Source organism: Peromyscus californicus, unplaced genomic scaffold (assembly GCF_007827085.1).
Source record: "Peromyscus californicus insignis strain IS unplaced genomic scaffold, ASM782708v3 Scaffold_15__1_contigs__length_86483966, whole genome shotgun sequence".
In the NCBI taxonomy this organism is placed as follows: domain Eukaryota; kingdom Metazoa; phylum Chordata; class Mammalia; order Rodentia; family Cricetidae; genus Peromyscus; species Peromyscus californicus.
Window position 1 is genome coordinate 65,456,795 of NW_026294447.1, and position 20,553 is coordinate 65,477,347.

A 20,553-nucleotide genomic window follows, 5' to 3' on the forward strand; every position below is an offset into this window, starting at 1 on the left:
CTGGGCACCAGCCACTTTCAGGTGCCCCGGAGGTGAGGGCAGAGGAGATTGGAGACTAGGGTAATCTGATGGGACTCCTGTGGAGTTGAGGTTGGCTCCCCTCTCCACTTACAGGTCCCAGTGAGGAGAATGATGTCTCTGCATCACCTGCCTCTTCCTGTGGTTCCAATGTGCCTAGTACCTCCCACCTGGCACTGCTGGCATTCTGGCAGCATTTGTGCTCTTAGGCTGGGTCTTTGCCCTCTTGGTGCCCCGAGTCCTGATGGTTCCCGGTTCCGCGGATCCACGTGTCCAGTGCAGGGCGTACTGATGGTCTGCCACATACTAAGGCGCTGCATGACTGGTGACTTTGTGCTATCTGAGTACCTGAAGCAGGAAGGTTAGGAAGGTCCTAGTTCCAGTGCCACATAGCTTAGATCGGCCCAAAGCCTAGGTCCTTGTTTAGGGACCCCCTCCAACAGCTCAGGGGCAGGGTGAGGTGCACTTGTCACAGTCATCCAGCCACTGCCTTTGTTGTGGTCTGCTGAGAAGAGGAGAGACAGACAAGGGCGGGAAAGCAGCCGCTGATGGGACAGGGGTGACCATCTCCCGCCCAGGCATGCCTGGGACCACACTGAAACCTGGAGAGTGTACCACCTCGGTTTGCAAGTGGTGCCGAGAGGCCCACTGGCCCGGAACTTACAGGGAAGGTTTTGCTCTTTGTGAACTGCAGCCCGCTGCTTGTCATGTGAGAAGGACAGCCTCCTCGCAGGCCACTGAGACCCTGGCCGAAAGGGTTATTTGTGTGGTTTGGGCTCCTGCCCGCACTGGGCAAAGAAGCCTAGCTTGGAAACTGGGAAGGGGACTTCACTTCGCTGACTTGGGGGGAGGGGCGGGTGACTCTCACTTCTTTCTAGAAGCCCCTGTGTGGGCTCGGTGGGAGTGGAAGGGGGCAGGGACCTGGGAGGAAGCCAGGAGAAGAGGAGTCCCACGGCCTTTTCCAAGAGCAGGACCCTGTGCGCTCCTCTCCCGCAGCAGCAGCCTTGGTTCCGGCCACTCACCACTCAGGCCTGGGTGAAGTGTCCAGGTCCAAGCTCCGGATCTCCTGGTCCCCGCCCCAGGGTCTTCTCTGCTAGGCCTTGGAGCACCCTCCAGTCCTCTGCTCCATCCATTAGGGCAGCCCAGGAACCTCCGGGTCCAGAGCCAAACAGAACCAAGCCGCGCATCTAGGCAGGAAATCCTGGTGTCTTTTCTCATTTAACCCGCGTTTCCATTAACTCGGTCCTGGCTCCCACTAATCCGCGCACCGAAGGCAAAAGCAGGCTAATTAATGACCAGCTTTTCCAGTCAAGACCGGCGATAATTGCTTTGGTGGCCTTTATGATTACAAGATAAAAATGGGCCCAGCCTGACATAAGAGACACTGTGTACACTCAGAGACTGGAGGAAACGAAGAGTTGGGAGGCTGAAAGCGGAGCAGAAAATTACTAATAGAAGAGAGATAATGAATAGGCCGGCCAGGCATTCATGGGGAAAAATCCATTTTGTTACCACGCGAAATTAGGTGGCAGAAAGGAGTTTGCTAATTGTTCTCCTCTTGTAGCAACCAGGATGGACGCAGGGGCGTGCTCTTCCATTCATTTCCCGAGTAATTGTGGGGGTTGCTGGCCGAGAGTCGTGGGTGATTTGCCTGCGGCCCTTCCATTTTCCTGTGGCGTGTTTAATTGTTGCTAATACACCTCCTAATGAAGCTAATGAGGGGGGCGCTGTCTGGCTATCTGCCCTGGAGTTGAGTGACATGCAGGAAAGGGTTTTCTCACCTATTCCCCTAAGATGAGACCTGAACTTCCCAATCGCCTGTTCTCAAAGACCTTGTCCCCTTTAAAGGAACAATACTCAGCCACCAGGAGTTAGAGTCTGTGCCTATTGATCCCTATTAAAAGTGACTAGAACTGGTGAACTAGCCCACAGAATGTCTTTTAGAGCAAGAGGCTATGTCCCGGAGCTCTTAGGAGGAATGTCGGCTTGCGGATGAGTCAGGCCAGTGCACTGTATTGGGTCTGGGGAATATTTAATTCCGTTAACACTTTATCTGCCTCCTGCCAAACATGTGCTGTGTTACGTGCTCTGGATAAACTCTATATCTGATTAGAAAGGATGTATACTTTGTTTTACTTAAAGCAGCAAATTAGGTACCAAATACTTTATATTATTAAGTTTGAAAAACAGCCACCACCCGGGTAGCTCTTGCCTTCTGCTTGACAGCAGTTCAATTTGGAGGTGCTATGGTGTTGGAATCTCCTTCCACTGTGTGCCTCTGCACAGCCCCCTCCCCATAGTGTGGAATTGTGTGTGGAGGGGGTGACCTACAGGGGGCGAGGTTCCTTGAGTACTAACCTGTCCTCCTCCTCCTCCTCCTCCTCCTCCTCCTCCTCCTCCTCCTCCTCCTCCTCCTCCAGAAAGGCAAGCTCAAGCTCCTGCCTCATCAGGAAGAGCAGGAAGACTCTACCAAGTTCATCGTGCTCACCTTCCTCTCCATCGCCTGCATCCTGGCAGTTCTCCTGGCTTCCAGCCTTGCCTATTGCTTCCGCCACAACTCCCACTACAAGCTGAAGGAGAAGTTGTCCGGACTAGGGGGTGACCCCAGTGCAGATGCCACTGAAGCCTACCAGGTAAAAAGAAACTTTTCAACGTGCTCTATTGGATTTACCAAACTTGATTTGGGGGCGGGGGGAGGGGGCAGGCAATCTGCCCCCCCATTCTCTGCACTCTTTCATTAATTCATAGTTTGGGTTCTTTTATGATGACAATTTGAAACTTCTCATTAGCATTCATATAAATACCTTGCAACTACAATTTTATGGCTCTGTATTAATCTTACACTGTTCTTGGATAGTCTTGTGTTAGCTATGAAAGTGGGTTGCTAATTAGAAATGTGGAAAAAGTATAATACATGAATTATGCATTATCTGTTATCTTAATTTGGCCACTATTAATGAAGCACGCCACAGTTGCAAGATGAATTGGTCGTGTAGATGTTTAAAGATGGCTCTTAAATCATCGACTTCCTTGGGGTCTTATAGGAAGGGATCTTTTGACCTATCTGTTGCCACCCTCTGCTATTATTCGGATAAAGTGAAACCTAATGCTGATAGATGGAAAGTAAAGTGCATGTGTCTTCATGAGTCAGCAGAGGTAGCTGTGTGCTAGAAATACAGGCATCCAACATTCCTGGAGGCAGACCAGAAGCCTGGAGAAGTATGAGAGGCAAGGTTCAGAATATGAGGTATAAACAGCATCCCATAATTTTTGAAAGTCCTGTAGTATATGTTTCATAATATTAATGACCTTCTATAATGAAACTATCACTTCACTTTTAGCAGCAATGCAAGCCTAGAATGTATGGAATGGAAATTAGATTTTCTTAATATAAAGCATCATTTAAATCTAAATATTTCCGACTTAGGAATATAAAATAACTCACTTGGTGGCTACTTTAAGCTGAGTCAATAGGCACTTGTAAGGTTTTTCTCTCATTTATTGAATCCGTTTGTCTTTTCTAATGCATGACTGTGCTGTGTGATGTCAATAACTCACATGTCACAATATATAGAGCAAACACTGTCTGTCCCATTATCAAAATTACCCTGGTGAGCACTCAGGTTCTCCCAGGAAATGCCCTGACTGTCCAGTAGCCACCCTCAGCTGGTCTGAGCTGGCTTTGCTGTCCCTTGCTTTGTGGTTGTTCTGCCTCTGCCCCATGTGACAAGTTGAGAAGAATTTATAAAGTCCTTGTGCTTAAAGGAGACAGCTTTCGCTCCCATTTCAAAATCCTTATCATCATCAGTGAATGGAGAAAGCCTCTGGTTTTCTGAAGCAGGTCACCAGCGTGGTCAGGATGATCTTTTTCTTATAAAGAAATGGCAACTTCAAATGCATTGAAGATGGCATTTCAGGCACATAGCATACAGCTTTGCTTCAAAGTCAAAGAAAAACCATGTTTGAAGAAGCAGCCTGGAAAAAAAAATGTCACATAAACTAGTAAGAATTTACCCAGAAATTCTATTGAGCAAGACCATCAATACAGTATGCCAGGTCCTCAGGGCCAAGCTAGTGTCAGGGCATAAATAAATTATCACACTAGTCAGTTCCATGTGTGAGAGACAGAGATCATACGGACGCAGGTTTTCTAGAAAGCATGGTATCCTTTGATATACTTTGAAATTCAAATATAAAATATTGATAGAATGAAAGGGTGGACTTGCATGCAGAAATGACTAATTTTTATAAAAACGTGGGTAGAAAAAATGCATACTTATGACTGAGTTTGTGATAATTAACAACAACAACAAAAAAAAACCTCTTCCCAGTGGCAGCTCTAATTAATAGTATCTGTAATTAAAATCATGTCCTTGCAGCAAGAAAACTGTTTGAATTTCTTAGAGTGACCTTTTTTGTGTTCCTCCTGGGGGCATGGTGACTAAGTTGATATTGATTTTATAATGAGCTCGGGTTTGTTTAATAAGAATCTGTAATCCCAACAATAAATGAAATGTGTGCTTTTCTTCAATCCAGATTAATAAAAAGAAAAGACAGGAAACTTTCCTTCAAAAATATGATCTAGAAAAACATTGGGAGTGAAATGATTGGGAAAATCTTCTGTTGGGCTGATTTCTGAAGTCATGGCCAAGTACCTTTCAGCAAGCTGCCTCAGTAAGATGAGGTCTGCTCCCATCCAAGCAGCAGGCTCCTGGGAAGGACCATGTGCTGGGCAGTCATATTGCTTTGGCTTGTTTTCAGCAGGGCAAGCCTCAGCACATGGGGATCATGTGGTTGTCAGTTTGAGGTTTAGCTGGGTGCACTAAGGGCTCATAGTTGTGGTTACTCAAGGAACAGCTGTGTGGAAATATGAAGCAGATGTGAATCCATCAATGGGGCTTTAATGCTTTAGATTTTCCATAGCTGTCATTGAGACAACCTTCATGTTTGAAAAATCTTCTTAAAAAGTTTTTTTTTTAAAGCAAAACTTGAGAGTCCATGAGACGGCCCAGCTAGTGTAAGTGTCAAACATGACAACTAGAGTTCAATCCCCAAACACCACGTGGTGAAAGGTGAGAACAAACTCCCACAAGTTGTCCTCTGACCTCTACACACACAGCCCCCTTTGCCCCCTTGATAAATAAATGAAATAAAACTATAAACATGTAACTATAAATTTCAGGAAAAGGGTCTTCTTGAATTAATATATCTACTAGTAAATCTTTGTGTGTCTAGAAATGTACTCTTCAGTGGTAGAACACTTGCCTAGCATAGATATAATTGCCAATTCCAGTGTGTGTGTGTGTGTGTGTGTGTGTGTGTGTGTGTGTGTGTGTGTGTGTATGTTGGAAAGAGAGGTTCTCCTATATTTGCTATTTATGTAATTGAGACTGTGAACAGAATTTGCCATACTTTTCTTCACTGATCACAGGGACAATTGGACAGTTTGCCACCATTCTTTATTTCATGGGGACGTGATAGAAAATAGTTCATTATTTTAAGTTTATAAAGGGTAAAAAGGTTATTGTGTAAGTAGGTTAAAGGTACCCAGGGGTTGTGGTAGAAGATAGTACACTAAGTTTGGTCACTGACAGAATGTGATGTTACCTTGGAAGTGGAAGAGCTGAGTGCTTATGTGGGGAGCCCACAGCACAGAGCACAGGTATTCCGATAGTGAGGAAAAGGGAGGCATAGAGGTAAGGTGCTGTGGGCAGCATACACAGCCTCTGGTTGTAACTTTCCTTTCTCCTCGAAGCCCCCAAAAGAGAATCCTCATGTCCATCCTTAGATAGCACCTAGGTCAGTGTGGTGGGAGGGACCTTGACAAGAGGATCTGGGTCCTATGGTTGGCCCTTTATGCAGCACCTTCTGCAGCACAGGTGGGCAAGCTGTGTCCTCCACCACCACCACCACCCATGCATAGAACCATAGAGGCCACAGGCTGTGACCTATCCTGGTGTCCAGAGTTGTGAACGACCATCTGGAAATAGCAAAACAGCCTGGAGTGTGACTATCTCTAAACACGTTCACTTTTTCTACGTGTGTGTGTGTGTGTGTGTGTGTGTGTGTGTGTGTGTGTGTGACAGAGAGAGAGAGAGAGAGAGAGAGAGAGAGAGAGAGAGAGAGAGAGAGAGAGAGAGAGAGAGAGAACCATGTGTGTGCAGGAACCCACAGGGGCCAGAAGAAGGTATCAGATTTGCAGGAGCTAGGGCTATAGGTGCTGGGAACCACCCAGCATAGGTGCTGGGAACCAAACTCTGACCCCCTGGAAGAGCAGGGAGCTCTCTCTACTCCTGAGCTCTCTTTTTAGCCTCCTGAAAACCAAATCTTCTTGGCAGGTTCTTACTTTTGATCTTGTTCCAGGGTATCAGTCACATCAGATAATTCAGTGAAGCTTAATTTGTTCATGCCTTTTAAATTTTGGGTCTGACAGCTTACATACACATTCAATGATCCCTGTATACTCTGACAGAATTTTCCCCATTGTTTCAATAAGTGTTGTTTTCCTCCTAAATTCATAAAAACATGCTTGGGGTTAGTCTGTCCTTCATGATATCAAAAAACTAACCAAAACAAACAAACAAAAAAAACCCACTCTGTTTCCTGCTTTTTTTTTCCAAGTTGGCTTTGTATGCTGTGTGTGTGCATGTGTGCATGCTGATATGCCTGTATGGACACATAGATGTGTATACCCACACCTTGACAGGCACAAAATCATGATGGTCAGCACCATGGTACTTCTAACCTCTTATTCATGCAGGTGCCCTACTTCTATGGAAGGTGATTGGGTAAAAACTGTGCCAAAAATAAGTTGTTGGATGATTAGAAGACATTCTCCCCCTTTCTCTCCCTTTGAATGCTGCATCCATTTCTTTGAGGCTTTGATCATCTCTGAGCAGTGAGTTTAGTATTCTGCTGGCCCACTCTCCCTCCCCGACACAGGGGCAGAGACTCCTGCAGAATGTTCAGCAACTTCTCTTTTGATGGTTTATTTCACAAAACCCAGCAGGTTTCCTTGTGTATTTGGAGGCCTTTGGAACCAAACCCAGAGGAAAGCATGCATCAGGCTATGGGACCACCTGCAAACAGAGAGTCACTAAATGTGCATCTTGGTTGCTGTGACTCCCATTAGCCGTTGATTATTAAAGTAACGGCAGAGCCATGTGATTGCCGCTCTTTGGGGGAGCTTTGTGCACTTGTGCTGATGGACCCACTCACCTCTGCTGAGGGAAGCCGAGTTCCATAGGAGAGGACAGGTTACACGTTGGTTCATCCTGCTATGAATTAGCAGACTTTTCTTTGTCTAGGTGAGTTCAATCTTCCATAATTGGTGTAATCACTAGTCATGCAAATGGGGAAAGGATCGGATGCCTCCTAATTAAGTCAGAAACAGTGAGTTTCCCCCAGATGCCCTTGATCCCACCACAGGATTCAGGGAAGCCTTTTCCATTTGACTTGGCAATATGTCTTGAGATGGCTGTCCTGCGTTTATGAGTAAATTTTCAGGTTGAAATAATATTTTTGTTCAAATATCCCAGAAGCAAAATCTTTCCTGCTTCCAAATTAGACAGACATCCTAACATGTAATGTTAGAGGCAGTTCTCTTTACTGAATAGTCAACCCTGAGAATTGGAGTGTTTCTGTTTTATCTTTGCAAAAGTTCCTGAGTGTGGACAGAATTCTTACCACCTTTCCCTATGCAAGTGAAGTCTGCACCTCCAAGAGGGGTCTCCATCTGCTCTTCCAGAGCCTATAATGTCCTGAAACATTCCTGGGCCTTACTATAAATTAAGCAGATGCTAAATGACTGTGTAATTGGTACTGAATTGCATGTGTCTTGAGGTTGGAATGTGACCATCCAAGGAAGTGTGCCAAAGGGAAAGTTGCCCATCAGTCCCTGGTATCTGAGGCATGTCTGTTCCCTGTGTGCTGAACTTCGTTGATCAGAATGCTTCTGCAAGCTCAGGTCTGAGCATTTCCAGAGTGAAGCTATTTGAAGTCCATTCTTCTCAAAACCCCTAAACTTCCAAGCATACAGTTCCCAATCAGTGACTATACGTCTGTTCTGCAGAGCTGCCTGGGGGCGGGGGTGGGGTGGAAAATGCTTCCTCAGTCACAGCTCCTGAAATGAGACAGATCCTTGGAGAGTACCAAAATCTGGAGGATGGCCAGAGAAATATGTAAGCAAAGTACAGCATGCCACCTGTCGTAGACCGCAGGCCACTCCCCTTAGTCAGATGTGACTTAAAATAGCAAGCCACTTAGTGAGACACAGAAACAAGAGGGATTGGAGTGGCTGGTTCATGGGCATCCTGAGGCCTGAGTTGATGTCTTCTTTTTGTTAATATGATACTGTTTGATTTCATTTCTTGTGGATTATTAGCAGAACTGGATATTTCTTAAGTAACAGTTCCTAGAAAACTTTGTGTGAGGGATAGGAAAGAATGACGGGCATTAACTCAGCCTTAGTATCCCTGAGGTGGCTTTTCTGGGCTCCTTTCTGCTGTCTGATGGTGCAGGGCAGGTAGGTGGCATCGCTAGGAAGTGTGAGTCCTCTCTGAAGCATGGCCAGGCTTTGAGCTTACCTTGTTAATGTTACTCCTAGAATCAAGAGAAAGCGCCTCTTGTAAAGTTGGGAGCTGCTCAGCTTGCCACTGCTCACCCAGGGAGGCTCTTCTGGAGTTCCCTTCCCACAGCCCCTAATTCTGTTCCCTCAGCCAGCTCTGCAAAGGATAGTCACAGGATCACTAATGCTGGTTCTGGCCACCCAGTTTGACAGGAGGGCAAACTCGGCACCAGAAGACAGATGACTTGTTCTGCCTCCCCAATGAGCAGAGGCAGAGATGCCTGCTCATAGACCATGTTAGGACAGCAGCTTCTAGACACTTTGACCACAGCACTCACCTGGTACCCCTATCCATGGCAGCCTTGTCTTGTCACCAAAGTCCTTCCATGGTAGAAGGTCCTCCAGGAGATAGCAAATAGGGGCACCCCTCGCCTCTTGGCTTATTGCTGTTTGGAGATGAGAAGTTAGGCACATTGAACATCTAGATGGGATATGTGTGATATTGAACTGAGAGGAAAGACTGCTCAGTCCTCTGGCAGACAGGGTCTCTTGTGGCCAGATGACCAATGTAGGGGGTCATAGAAGGGCAGAGAACAGTCACGCAGAATGTGGGCAAGGTATTCATGGTGTCCTGAGATGCCTGAGGTCAAGCAGCTTAGGCAGGAAGGCAGGGGTGGGTCCACTTTAGGCTCGTGCAGTGGAGAAGACTCCTGCTTCTGCCCACTGTGTGCTAGGAGGGTGCTTGCAAGCTGTAGAAAGGGCAGGACTGTCTGTGGGGTTCTCATCACATTCTCTGTCTCCTTTACTGCCAGGTTCTTTCCTCGGTTTCCCCCTTTCTGCATTTTATAAATGTAAATGTCTTTCTTTCTCATTCTTGAACTCATAGCCAAAGGTGATTTGGGGGCTTTATGAAGTATGTACTGGTGGGTGATAGACCCACATAATTGCATGGAGTCCTGTCATACACCTCTCTATTTTGTTATGCGTTTTCCCATAACTGGGATTCCTTTGGCCTTGGACCCTGAGTCAGAGCGTGAGGTGTGCTTTTCAAACCAAGACTCACAAGTACAATCTGCAAAGAAAGCTCATCCTAGGAACAACAGGGAAGACCCGGTACCCAGACCCTCCACAGAGAAGGGAGGCTAAGATGTGATTGCCCTGAGTCTAGGGCCTTCAGATAGTGCTGGGTGCTGGTCAGCCTTAAGGATCTGTGGAGAAATACCCTGCAGTGTTTGGCAAGGTCACACCAAGGTGAAGGTGCCTGGGTAGGAAATATAAGTGAGAGGAGCCCCACTGTTGTTAGCAGCTGTCAGTTCTCTGGGGTAGAAATTGAGTAACTCTGAAGGAGTGACAGAAGTCAAGAGGTGGGTTTAGCTCGGGTTTAAAAGGGAACAGCAGGAATGTGGAGACGACAAATCTCAAGGAAGGCACTAGGAGGTGGAAGCAGGTAAAGAGAGTGTGGGTGTGCATCCTACCAGAAAGCCGATAGATGCACACAGCACAGCTGGACTCCCTCCAGGACAGAAGAGTCTCCTAGACTGGGCAAGAGGCTCCCCAGTCCATAGTCAGCCAACCCGGTACCTTCCCAGGACAAAGCACATTAGTGTAGGAGTGATGTTCCTGTAGGGTCCTGGGGTTTCTCAGGTGACCATGGAGCTGCAGAGCAAACCCTGGTGCTAGGCTCCATGGGAAGCAAGACTTCTTCTCAGTCTCTGGCTGTAAGGGTAGGAGACGATGTGCCCCAGTGAGTGGTATCACCCATGGGCCTTTCAGTAAGGGTGAGCCCAGCTCTCAACGCATCTCCACGAGGAGGTTAAGGGGCATAGTGAGGCTGAAGAAAGCTTTCTAGCCACACAGAGAGAGAGACAGGGAGAGAGAGAGAGACAGAGACAGAAACAGAGACAGAGACAGAAACAGAGACAGAGAGAGAGAGAGAGAGAGAGAGAGAGAGAGAGAGAGAGAGAGAGAGAGAGAGAGAGCACTTTGAGGAAAACAGTTGCACTCTCAGACTAAGGAGGTAAAGTGGCTTGCACAGGTCCGAATGAGGAAATCTACTGGGGAGGCAGAAGAGGGACCAGACATGGGAGGGACCTGCCGAGGACACACACTTGTGCTGCAATGGCTCTGCTGGGAGTCTCCTGTCAGGCTCACTGATCTCTGGGAACCCCTTGAGACAGGAGCCCTTTCCTCCTCTGCTCTGGGCTCTCCTCCCTCCAGCCCTGGGTGGTAGCTTCACCGGGTGCTGGGTTCTGTCCTCAGCCCCCATACCCTGAGAAGTAGATACCTCAGGAGCCCTGGGTAACCTTAAGACCTGGGGTTTGCAGAGTTTGGAATGAGACCAGAAAGCTTATTTCCCCTAACAGCAGAAGCTTCCAAACCAACAGAAACTTGCTGAACTCGGTTTCTCATGGAAGTGGCATCAGACCATTTGGGAAGGACACCAGTGCTGTGCGCCTGGTAGGGGTGATTGACAGGGATGACACCCAGGGAGCTCAGGGTAGCCAGGCAAGGTGTGTGAGGACTCAGAGCAAATAAGAGCCTGGGGTTGTCCCAGGAGAAATGGGGAGGCCACAAGAAAGGAGTCTCCTTGGGGGTACAAGGCGGAAGTTTGAGAAAGACAGAGAGCGGCAGGTGCACAGTGATCTCTGCCAGGAGAAGCATGTGGCTGTCTTTTCTCCAGTCCGGGGATGACTCTGCATGCTTGGTCCCTCCCTCCCCTCCCTCTCTCCTACCCCCTCCCCTCCCTTCTTCCTTCCTTCCTTCCTTCCTTCCTTCCTTCCTTCCTTCCTTCCTTCCTTCCTTCCTTCCTTCCTTCCTCTCTCCCTCCTTCCTTCCTTCCTGACAATCCTGTTTTTACTCTGATGCCCCAAGTGTTCAGTTTCTGCTGGGGAAAATCACTGCCAGTCAAGGAGGGAATTGTGGTGGGTTGTTTATACAAATACAAAAGAACCCACTGCAGAGCAGGGTGTGAACCAGCAGTCATATATATATCTTTTAGACAGCATCACACAACCCAGGCTCACCTTAAACTCATCTGTATAGCTGAGAATGACCTTGAACTCTGCTTCCCCTGTCTGCCTCCCAAATGTGTTCAATTTCAGGTGTGCACCACAGTGGCTGGTTTGTGTGGTACTAGATGGAAACCAGGGCTTTGTGTATGTTCAATGGCTTGGTTTGCTCTTTACGGCCATGGTAAAACACTATAACCAAAATCTAGCTGGGGAGGAAAGGGTTTATTTGGCTTACACTTCAACATCACAGTCCATCATGAAGGGAAGCCAGGGCAGAGACCCAAGCAGGAACCTGGAGGCAGGGACTGAAGCAGAGGACATGGAGGACACTGCTCACTGGCCTGCTCCTCTTGTCTTGCTCAGCTGACTTTCTCATTGAACCCAGGGCCACCAGCCCAGGGACAGCACCACCCGCAGTGAGCTGGGTCCTCCCACATCAGTCATAAATCAAGAAAATGACCTACAGACGTTTCTACAGGCCAAACCAATGGAGGCATTTTCTCAATTGAGGTTTCTCTTCTAAGTAAATGCTAGCTTGTTCAAGTTGACAAAAAAATTAACCAGGACACTATACAAGCAAGTAACTACCAACTGAACTACATCCCCAGCCCACAAGATCTGTTTTGGCACATGAAATATTGCAACCAGCAAAATTAAGTGTCTGGATGTAAGGTTGTATGTATCTATGCATACAGTTATTTAACTGTTATAATTTATTATAATCACATTAGCAAGTAAAGGTGAATATCCTAAAATCCAGGAGCCTGTGGTGTTTGAAGAATACAATGTGACTTTGCGACATCTCATGTCAGATCAATTAGAAAAGTTTATTCCTAATACGTGTGTAAGGTGACATTGACACCAAGTATAGGGGGCAGGAATCTGTTGAGGACAGCCAGAAGTCTGTTTTTCTTTTTTTTAATATAGTTAGAGATTGTTGTCATTTTTGCCCCCTTTTTCCCCAAAGACAGTGAAGCAGAATAAATTTACATGAAGAAGCGCCCACAGAATATCATTGTATATGTTCTTAAAATATACTGAAGCCAGAAATCACGTGTCCTGAAGCCAAGTGATGTAGTCCAGTGGGAAAGTACTGGGCAAGCATGCCCAGTGCCCTGCACCAAGACAGCAAGGTTTTAAGTAGGCGAAAATAAAATAGAGATTTATAAGTAAACCCAGACAGTTAATTGAGATGGAAATTATTCTTACTTTGCAGATTTCCATGTTATTCCCACCCCTCTCAGATCCCTGTGGCTCTCTTCTCCTCCACCAGATTCAATGGGGAATAAAAACACTGAGAGCTAAGTGACTCCCTCCCCATGGAGAAACTGAGAAGCAGAAAACCTGTCACTGCTTCCGGAGCTGCTGCTTTGGCCTGAGGTGGTGCTCCACTGGGGGCCCCAGGGGGTGGTGCTCCACTGGGGGCCCCAGGGCTCCCTGTTTCCATTGCCTTCCTGGCTGCAGTTCCACGTCTCCAATGGACTCCCAGGGCAGCACTGCTGTGCAGCAATGGGAAGATGTGCTTCCCAGCAGTTCCCTAGGCCGGTCTCCTGGTGGGTCCATTCCCTCGCACTGCACACGTGGACCCCTGCCCCCTCACAAGTTTCCCTGCCACGGAGGAGCAAGAGTGACCCTCAGCAGTGTCATAGATGTGAAACCCTGGACAGAGACTTACACACAGCCACCTGAACCCTAGGACACTTGAGCTCCAGCACTCCCATGCTCCCTGATATCTGCATTGGTGGAGGGAGAAGAGGGGGAAGGGTGGGTGATGGGCCCAGGGTGACGTGAGGGTCTCAGAGCAGCTGCTTCAACACACACACACACCCATGGCCCTGCCCTTTGGCTTAATTAAGCAGCAGCAGAATGAAAGCCTGAATACCTTTTGTGTCCTAGGCCCCTCTTCTCCCAGCCTCAAACCACTCCTGTGCTCTTCTGCTCTAAGCCTTTGTTCTGACCCCCGCCCTAGGGAGGCCCTACTTCTCCTCAGTGCCCACCATCCCCATCTGTCAGCTCTCTGTGCTCAGACCCCATCTGAACACCAGGCTGAGCCCCGTGGCTTTCTCCCCCATGCACACCCTTCCAATTTGCAGTCATGCACATGTGTGGTTAGCACTCTTCCTATCTGACCTGCCCTCCCTCCAGCACAGGGCTGAGGCCAGCCTTGGTTTCCCAGAGGGTGGCATCTGCACAGTCTGCAGCACCTGGCAGGGGGCCTGCAGGTGATCAATGGCCATCAGTCAATACAGTGAACCAAGATATTGATGCACGAAGAGCCGCTGTGCAGGGAGGCCATTTCCAACCCTTGAAAACCACCATGCCTGATTCCTGGAGACTGAAAGAGTGAGTGCGTGAGAAGTATTCTACAGATGTTGTCGGTGAGGATGACAGTGGTGACAAGTGATTGCCCCGCTGCCTTTTACTAAAAAAAAAAAAAAATTGCTGGGAAGATGAGGAGAAGTTCTAGCGGAAAGTGTCTGTCCCAGCCTCACTCTGTGTCACACCCAGGCTGCCCCAAGAGACAGATGATTGATTTGATTTCTTACTGACTCAGCTATTTCAAATTGTCTGAATATGAAACTGAGCCATGAATGCCCATGGAGGCTGCCAAGGCTGGCTTCACTTGCTGAGATCATGAGGACTCTGTGAACTTGGAATTCACTACTTGCTTTTTTTTTTTTTTTCCGGGGAGCATTTGAAACTTCCTTGTGTGGGGAGTCCTCAGATGTTGGAGGCAGGGGTTTTATTTTCCTGTCCTGTGAGCTGTGTTGCTCACACCCCCCCCCCCCCATAACATCTGGAAGAGTCTCAGCATGACACATTCGATGTACCCTGTTCTCCATCTGAAGTTTCCACTTCCAGGTGAAGCATTGCAACTTCTTAGGGAAGCCCATCTTAGCCATGGGTTACATAAGAGTGAATATGCTTGTTAAATTGTTTTCACTGCATGTTTTTATTTTTACAACTCCTCCATGATTTCACTGGTCTGTTCCTCAGGAGAAATGCAGATGAACTCTTGAAGGAGAAGGGCTGTGGTTGAGCTCTGGGGCATGTCAGTCAGTAACTTTAGGCAGCTGCTGAACATGCAGAGTGATTCGGTTGCAAGTCCTCATCTCTAGGCACTGGGCTGCCTGCAGGTCAGAGGAGACGCATGCTCTTGGGTACTTTGAAGTAGGGCAGGAGACGGCATTCCCAGCTCTCTTTCATGGCCATGGAGAGCTGAGCCATGCATCTCTCACTTATCAGACAGGAAGCTGGGGTTGCTGCTGGTAGGGCTTGACTCCCATTCCAAATGGTGGCTCTTTTAAGGACTCACATTGGTCCCTGGTGCGGGGTGTCCAGGACCCCCAAAGTATGCTGGCGTGCTACCTGGGTGCCACAAGCATGTATCTTTTGAAGCCCTGATTGTGGCCCCTCCACCCTGGGGACAGAAGACAGGCAGGAATGACCCTCTCCTTGTTCAGGAGGCGGGATGGACTGGAACAGCAGCATAGGCATGATTCTACGATGGATAGCTGTGATGCGCGCTCAGAAGAGCACAGGGGTTGTTGGGGCGCCTGCAGTAAGGATCTTGTCTTTCTGTTATTAGTGTCAGATGCTGCTGAGACAGTTCCAGACTGAGAGAGGCAAGGAAAGCCATCTTTCTCTTATGTCAGTTAAAATGTGTCTGCTTTAGGTTTTATTTTGAGAAAACATCTTGTAAGATGGGGAACATTACTCAGTACTGTTCGATAAACATTGCTCTCCTAGCACTGTTTTGCTTAGTCACAAAGCTGTGAGGCACAGCACCTCAGATCACACAGCTGTGTGCATCCTGCTGCAGAGCTCAGGTCTCACAGCACAGGGGATCCCAGGAGGCCGGGTGGGTGGCACTCAGAAGTCCAGAGCCTGGCAGCAAGGCCTTCTGAGCTGCTGTCCTGCTGATCTCAGAGCCCAGCTTGGGAGTGCCTCTGAGGAAGACTGTCTTCCTGATGTGTGGGTATGCCAGCATGTGCCCATGTGGAAGTATAAAAGCTCATTTACATATTGGGCACCTTGAAGCTAAGAACAAAAGAGATCATTGGAGGTGCTAGGACCACATCACCTAGAAGGCAGTTGCTAGGTAGCTGGGTAGAACCATTTAGAATGAGAATGGGTGTCACAAGTGAGGAATAAATGACACTCTGGGGCCTGCAGTTGCTTTGCCCTTGAGTAGGGAAGGCTATGGTGGCTTGCTCGTCAGAGAGATTCTTTTGGAGTGTTTGTATAAAGTAGCCAACCTCACTTTGGACCGAAAGTTCTCTTCTGCAACCTTTAGTTCAGGATGGCACAAAAGCCAGTGAAATGAAATTACACTATGAATGAAGAGATGTAAGTAAACAAGAAACCCTGGATGAGTGTTCTTTCTCATCCTGAAAGTCCATACCTCCCGACCTGTCCTTGCATGCTTTGTGAACGTCACATTGAATGTAGAACATTACTAATGTTAAATACGCCTTCTATTGGTTATTTGTATTACAAAACGATTGCATGTTGGAATTGGGAAGCACAAATGAGACACCTAGGACTTGTCAAAGGCCAGCCTGGCTTCTCTTTCCTTAGGCAGGACAACCTGCGGTCACATGCCCTCACCCCATGGAATTGGGGGAGCACAGGCTTCCCTACCATTTGGGTCTGGCAGCCACCAGGGGACACGTTGTACCCACTTCCCTAGCCCTTGCTCAGGAGAGCAGCCCCCCCCCCCCCCGCCCCGGGACCACTGGGTTCAGGGCGGCCTCCTAGGGCTGTATCCAGCCTGCAGAGTAATTGGCCTTTATCCCGCCCAGCACATCATAATGAACCATTTTCCCTCTGCGCCTTTGTGTGTTTCTTCCTTACTTTTGTCTCGTTACTACTAATTATGCTCCACCAATAACCCTAAAAATCCCAGGCGGCCTTTGTGTGCACACTCTGCCGGGCACAGCTTTGTGCCGATTGTTCCTCGAAAGGTGCGGGAGCGTTCCCCAGCCTTTGTAGTCCTGGTCTTTTGCCGGAATTTGAGAGTGACAGGTCTTTTCTCTGGGAGTGATTCCCGCTCTGTAATTTTCCCCGTCAGACGCAAAGCTGAGAAACGAGGCATTTGCTTATTGTGTGTATGGATGAATTTCTGCCCCCAGAATCCTATTCAACTTATTTTGCAAATTGTGCTATAAAGAAGTATAAAATGCTTGGAGGACCCCGCGGAAGCCTCCCAGGGCCTGAGCTCAGCGTGGAGCAGAAGCAAACGGCCACACAGCAAGGGACAATGATGGTTTCACAAGGCTTGTGTGCATCTCTGAAAACTGAGTCTGTGTCCTTACGCCCCAAGGACCTGCTCTGGGTGGCCTACACTTCCCAGTCCAGAGCTGATGGGGACTGTGGGGACTCTCTGCACATGCTGTTCTAGAGATACAGCTGCAAGGTCTCCAAGCCCGTGCATAGGCCAACAGGGCACAGGTGGCAGCGTTGGGGCCCAGTGCCCTGGACTTGCACACTGGGCTCTGAATATGATGAAAATAGTACTATACCCCAAAGACTGCTTGAAGGAGAGACTGACTGCCGGCTGCAGACCCTCTGTGTCTTACCTTTCTCAACAAGCCACATGCCACATGGCTATCTTAAAATAGCGCAGCTCACACTGCTGTGGTTTAATGATACAGCGTTAAAAGCTAAGAGGTGTACCAGTAGTGTCAGGGTTGGAGCCACAGCTCCACACCATCACCTGCAGCAGCCTGAGTAGTCCCCTTAATCTTTTAGGAACCTTGACTCATGTAAAACCAGATTCTTGGCTTTTCTACAGAAAGTAATTTCAGGATGCGCCGTATGAAGCAGAACTAGGGCTTATTAAAAGATTTTTTTTTCCAGTTCTAAGATTTTTTTTTAATGTGTATGAGTGTTTGCCCACATTTTTGTATGTGTACCACGTGCAACCCGGGTGCCCTCAGAGGCCAGAATAGGGAGTTGGATCCCTTAGAGCAGGAGTTACAGGTGGGAGCAAGCCTCCATGGGGATGCTGGGAACCAAACTTAGGTCTTTGGCAAGTGTAGCAACGGTTTTAAACACTCTCTCCAGCCCCTTACGGTAAAAGACATTTTTTTAAACATGAATTTTCACATGAGGATAAGGAGAAAGGCACTCAAGAAGACAGTGAGGCACATCTGAGAGCATGGTCGTCGGCCTCTCTAGCCTCTGGAGTTACATCTCTGAGGGCTGATAAGGGATCTAAATGAGATCATGGGGTGATTCTTTTGCTTTGAGTAGGATGCGCTGAAACAGTAAAACACTAGGTCACAGGGTTACAGAGAAGTTAAATTTTTTTTTTCTTTTACTTTAAACGGGATTTTTTTTCCCCCAGTTCCTAGAAAATTATCTAGGAAAGGAGTAAAGCCACACTTGAAGGTCACACTGACCTTGTCCTTAGGCACAGTTGGTTACTATGTTAGCATAAACTGGCTCTATGGAAAAGAGCTACCCTCACAGCAGATGTTACTCACGCTGGAAGCCTTGACTTATTAACTGGTGAGACGCTACAACCAGACCCCTCCTCTTCCCACGTACCTGGAACTTTCTCTGTCTTTCTATGTGGACTCGAGAATTATGGAACAATTATCTTTTTTTTTTTTAAAAAAAAAAACCCTAATTGTTATGGCTCTACCTGGAAATGGGGAGAGGGGAGTAATAACCTTGGTAAATCGGCAGGTTAGATATCAAAACAGGTGTGATGTGGGTGGCCCTGCGGCCTTAGTCCAGTAGGGGCAGCCCTTGTGGGATTGCAGTATCCTGCAATGAGGATCTCCAGAGTCAGTTCCCTCGGCTGGTGGTGAGAGCTGCATGTTGAGTAGGCACCAAGCTGTGTTCTGTACCTCACAGGCATTAACTTAGATTCCTCCCAGAAACCTGCCGGAGGAGTCCTGTTATTGATCCACTTCACACGGATTTAGAGAATTTGTGCTTTGTCACCCCGATGTTAGCAGCAGAGCTGGGACTTCACACCTGGGCAGTTTGGCTCTAGAGTCTCATCCTAAGCCACCACGCGCCTGCTCCCTCACTGAAGTCTCTGAGATGTTTGCTTCCCAAGAGCAGAAGCAAGTCACAGTCCCTGACAGTTGTCACCATGGGAACCGCCTGCAAAGTCACACTCTTCTTCCATGGTTGTCCTCATACCCTTCCCGTTAGGAGCTGGACACATCTTTCACCTAACATCCTTGACCATTTTCTCAACACATGAGAGGCCAAAAACCTGGGGCCCAGGTGCCCTGAACCAACTAACCTCTCTAGAAAGACACAGAGAAAGCAGCCTGCTCCAGATGTGGATCCATTGTAGAGACACAGGGCCTGCTCCAGATGTGGATCCTGTTGTAGAGACACAGGGCCTGCTCCAGATGGACCTGAGCTCATTCTAGAAAGACACAGAGCCCTTTCCTGAAAATGCCGTGTGACACAGTGTTCCCCTTTGCTACTGGGAATGTATTTTAGTTTATGTACTGTGGCTTTTCTTTGTTGTTGAAGAATAATTTGGATAGAAAAAGGTGACAGACAGACACAGGCACACTCTGCCTTGTTGAGCTCTAGCCTTCTGGGCAGGTATAGCACAAGTTGTCTGTTCCTGTTCTCAGTGTGTGCAGGAACATCTGAAAGGAATTCTGTGGGCTGCTCTTGACCCTACAACAGCATCTGATACCCAGAGTGTCCTGTTAAATGGGCTTCTCTCACTCATGAGCAATCAGCCACCTGTTGGCTGCTGAGTCACAAGCTGCTAGGAAGCTTCTGTCTTCTTGGTGAACTCCAGGCTGTACTGACAGCCCTGGGCTATTTTCACTGAAGCGATGTCCCAGCTCACAGATGGCATCTTTGGTAATTACTAGACTTCATCCAGAATTTGCATATATTAAGGAGTCGTTTTCTTTCAAATTAAGGTGGGTAGATACCAGCCTGCCATCCATCCAAGAGAAGACCTGTTTGCCAAACCCTCCTGTATATACAGCAGGGCTTGTGACCCAGGTGAAGTCCCAGAGCTGTCAAGGAGGTGGATGCTATGGTTTTTCTGGGCCCATGCCTTCCTTAACTAATGCTTTGGACATTCCTGTGTACCTGCATTCTCCTTTAGGACATTTATAGAATTAACCTGGGACTCTCTATTCAGGGGATGGTTTGCTGCCAAGGTTATTGATGAGAATTTCCAAACACAGTCAGGCAGTCTCCAGGCTTCCTTCAAGCATGCCCACGCAGCTTGGTTAGCAACACCAATTATCTTTTGCTCTGGAAAACTCACTCCCTCACAGCTCTGCCTGGACCCACTTCTCGGAGCATAATCTGTAGGACGTGTGTACTATCCATGGCATGCCTGTCATTTGCCCATAGGTGCCTCCGGTGTGCATGGCATAGTCCCACCACTGCCACCACCACATGATAAGTATAGGTGACATGAACCAAGGGAGCACACTGGTCACACGCAGTGCCCACAGGATGGCTACGAAGGCTGTGACTTCAAATCCTTACAGTGTAAATGTTTGTGCTCACTCACCTTTCATCCTTGCCTGCAATCGAGCAAGCTCTGCCCTCGTCTGTCACTCTGTATGTATGCTCACCCTCTCAGGTGTGGACAGGGCTCTTAGAAGGACAGATGCAGCAGCACAGAGAGGCTGCATGTGCCAGCTTTCCAGCTTTAGGAGGGAACATGGAAGTTTCTACACTCCAACTAGATCAGAAACTTGGATCTTGATCATTTTACAGACCCATAGACCTGGACTTTAAAAGCCACAACAAGGCCAGAGATGACTCAGTTGGCAAAGTTCTTGCCAAATAAGCATGAGAACACGAGTTTGGCTCTCTAGCAACTGTGAAAAGCCAGGACTGGTGATGCGTGCACAAAGGAGGCAGGGCAAGAGGATCCTTGGGGCTCAATGGCTGGCTAGCTAGTTTTGCCAAATCAGCAAGCTCTAATTTTAGAGAGAGACCCTA

The 20,553-nt window shown here is 48.0% G+C and overlaps 1 protein-coding gene across 4 annotated transcripts in view; it reads left to right on the forward strand.

The window, feature by feature from the left end:
* The window catches only part of Ptprn2 (protein tyrosine phosphatase receptor type N2), a 738,491-nt gene that overhangs the window by 617,786 nt on the left and 100,152 nt on the right, over positions 1–20,553 (forward strand). For 3 of the 4 annotated variants that reach the window (XM_052739186.1, XM_052739187.1, XM_052739189.1), the window contains one exon: positions 2,439–2,651. The exons of the other annotated variant lie outside the window; for it this stretch is intronic. In XM_052739186.1, coding sequence (XP_052595146.1) covers positions 2,439–2,651 — 213 coding nt within the window. The remainder of the gene's footprint in view (positions 1–2,438; positions 2,652–20,553) is intronic. 4 annotated transcript variants of the gene reach the window in all.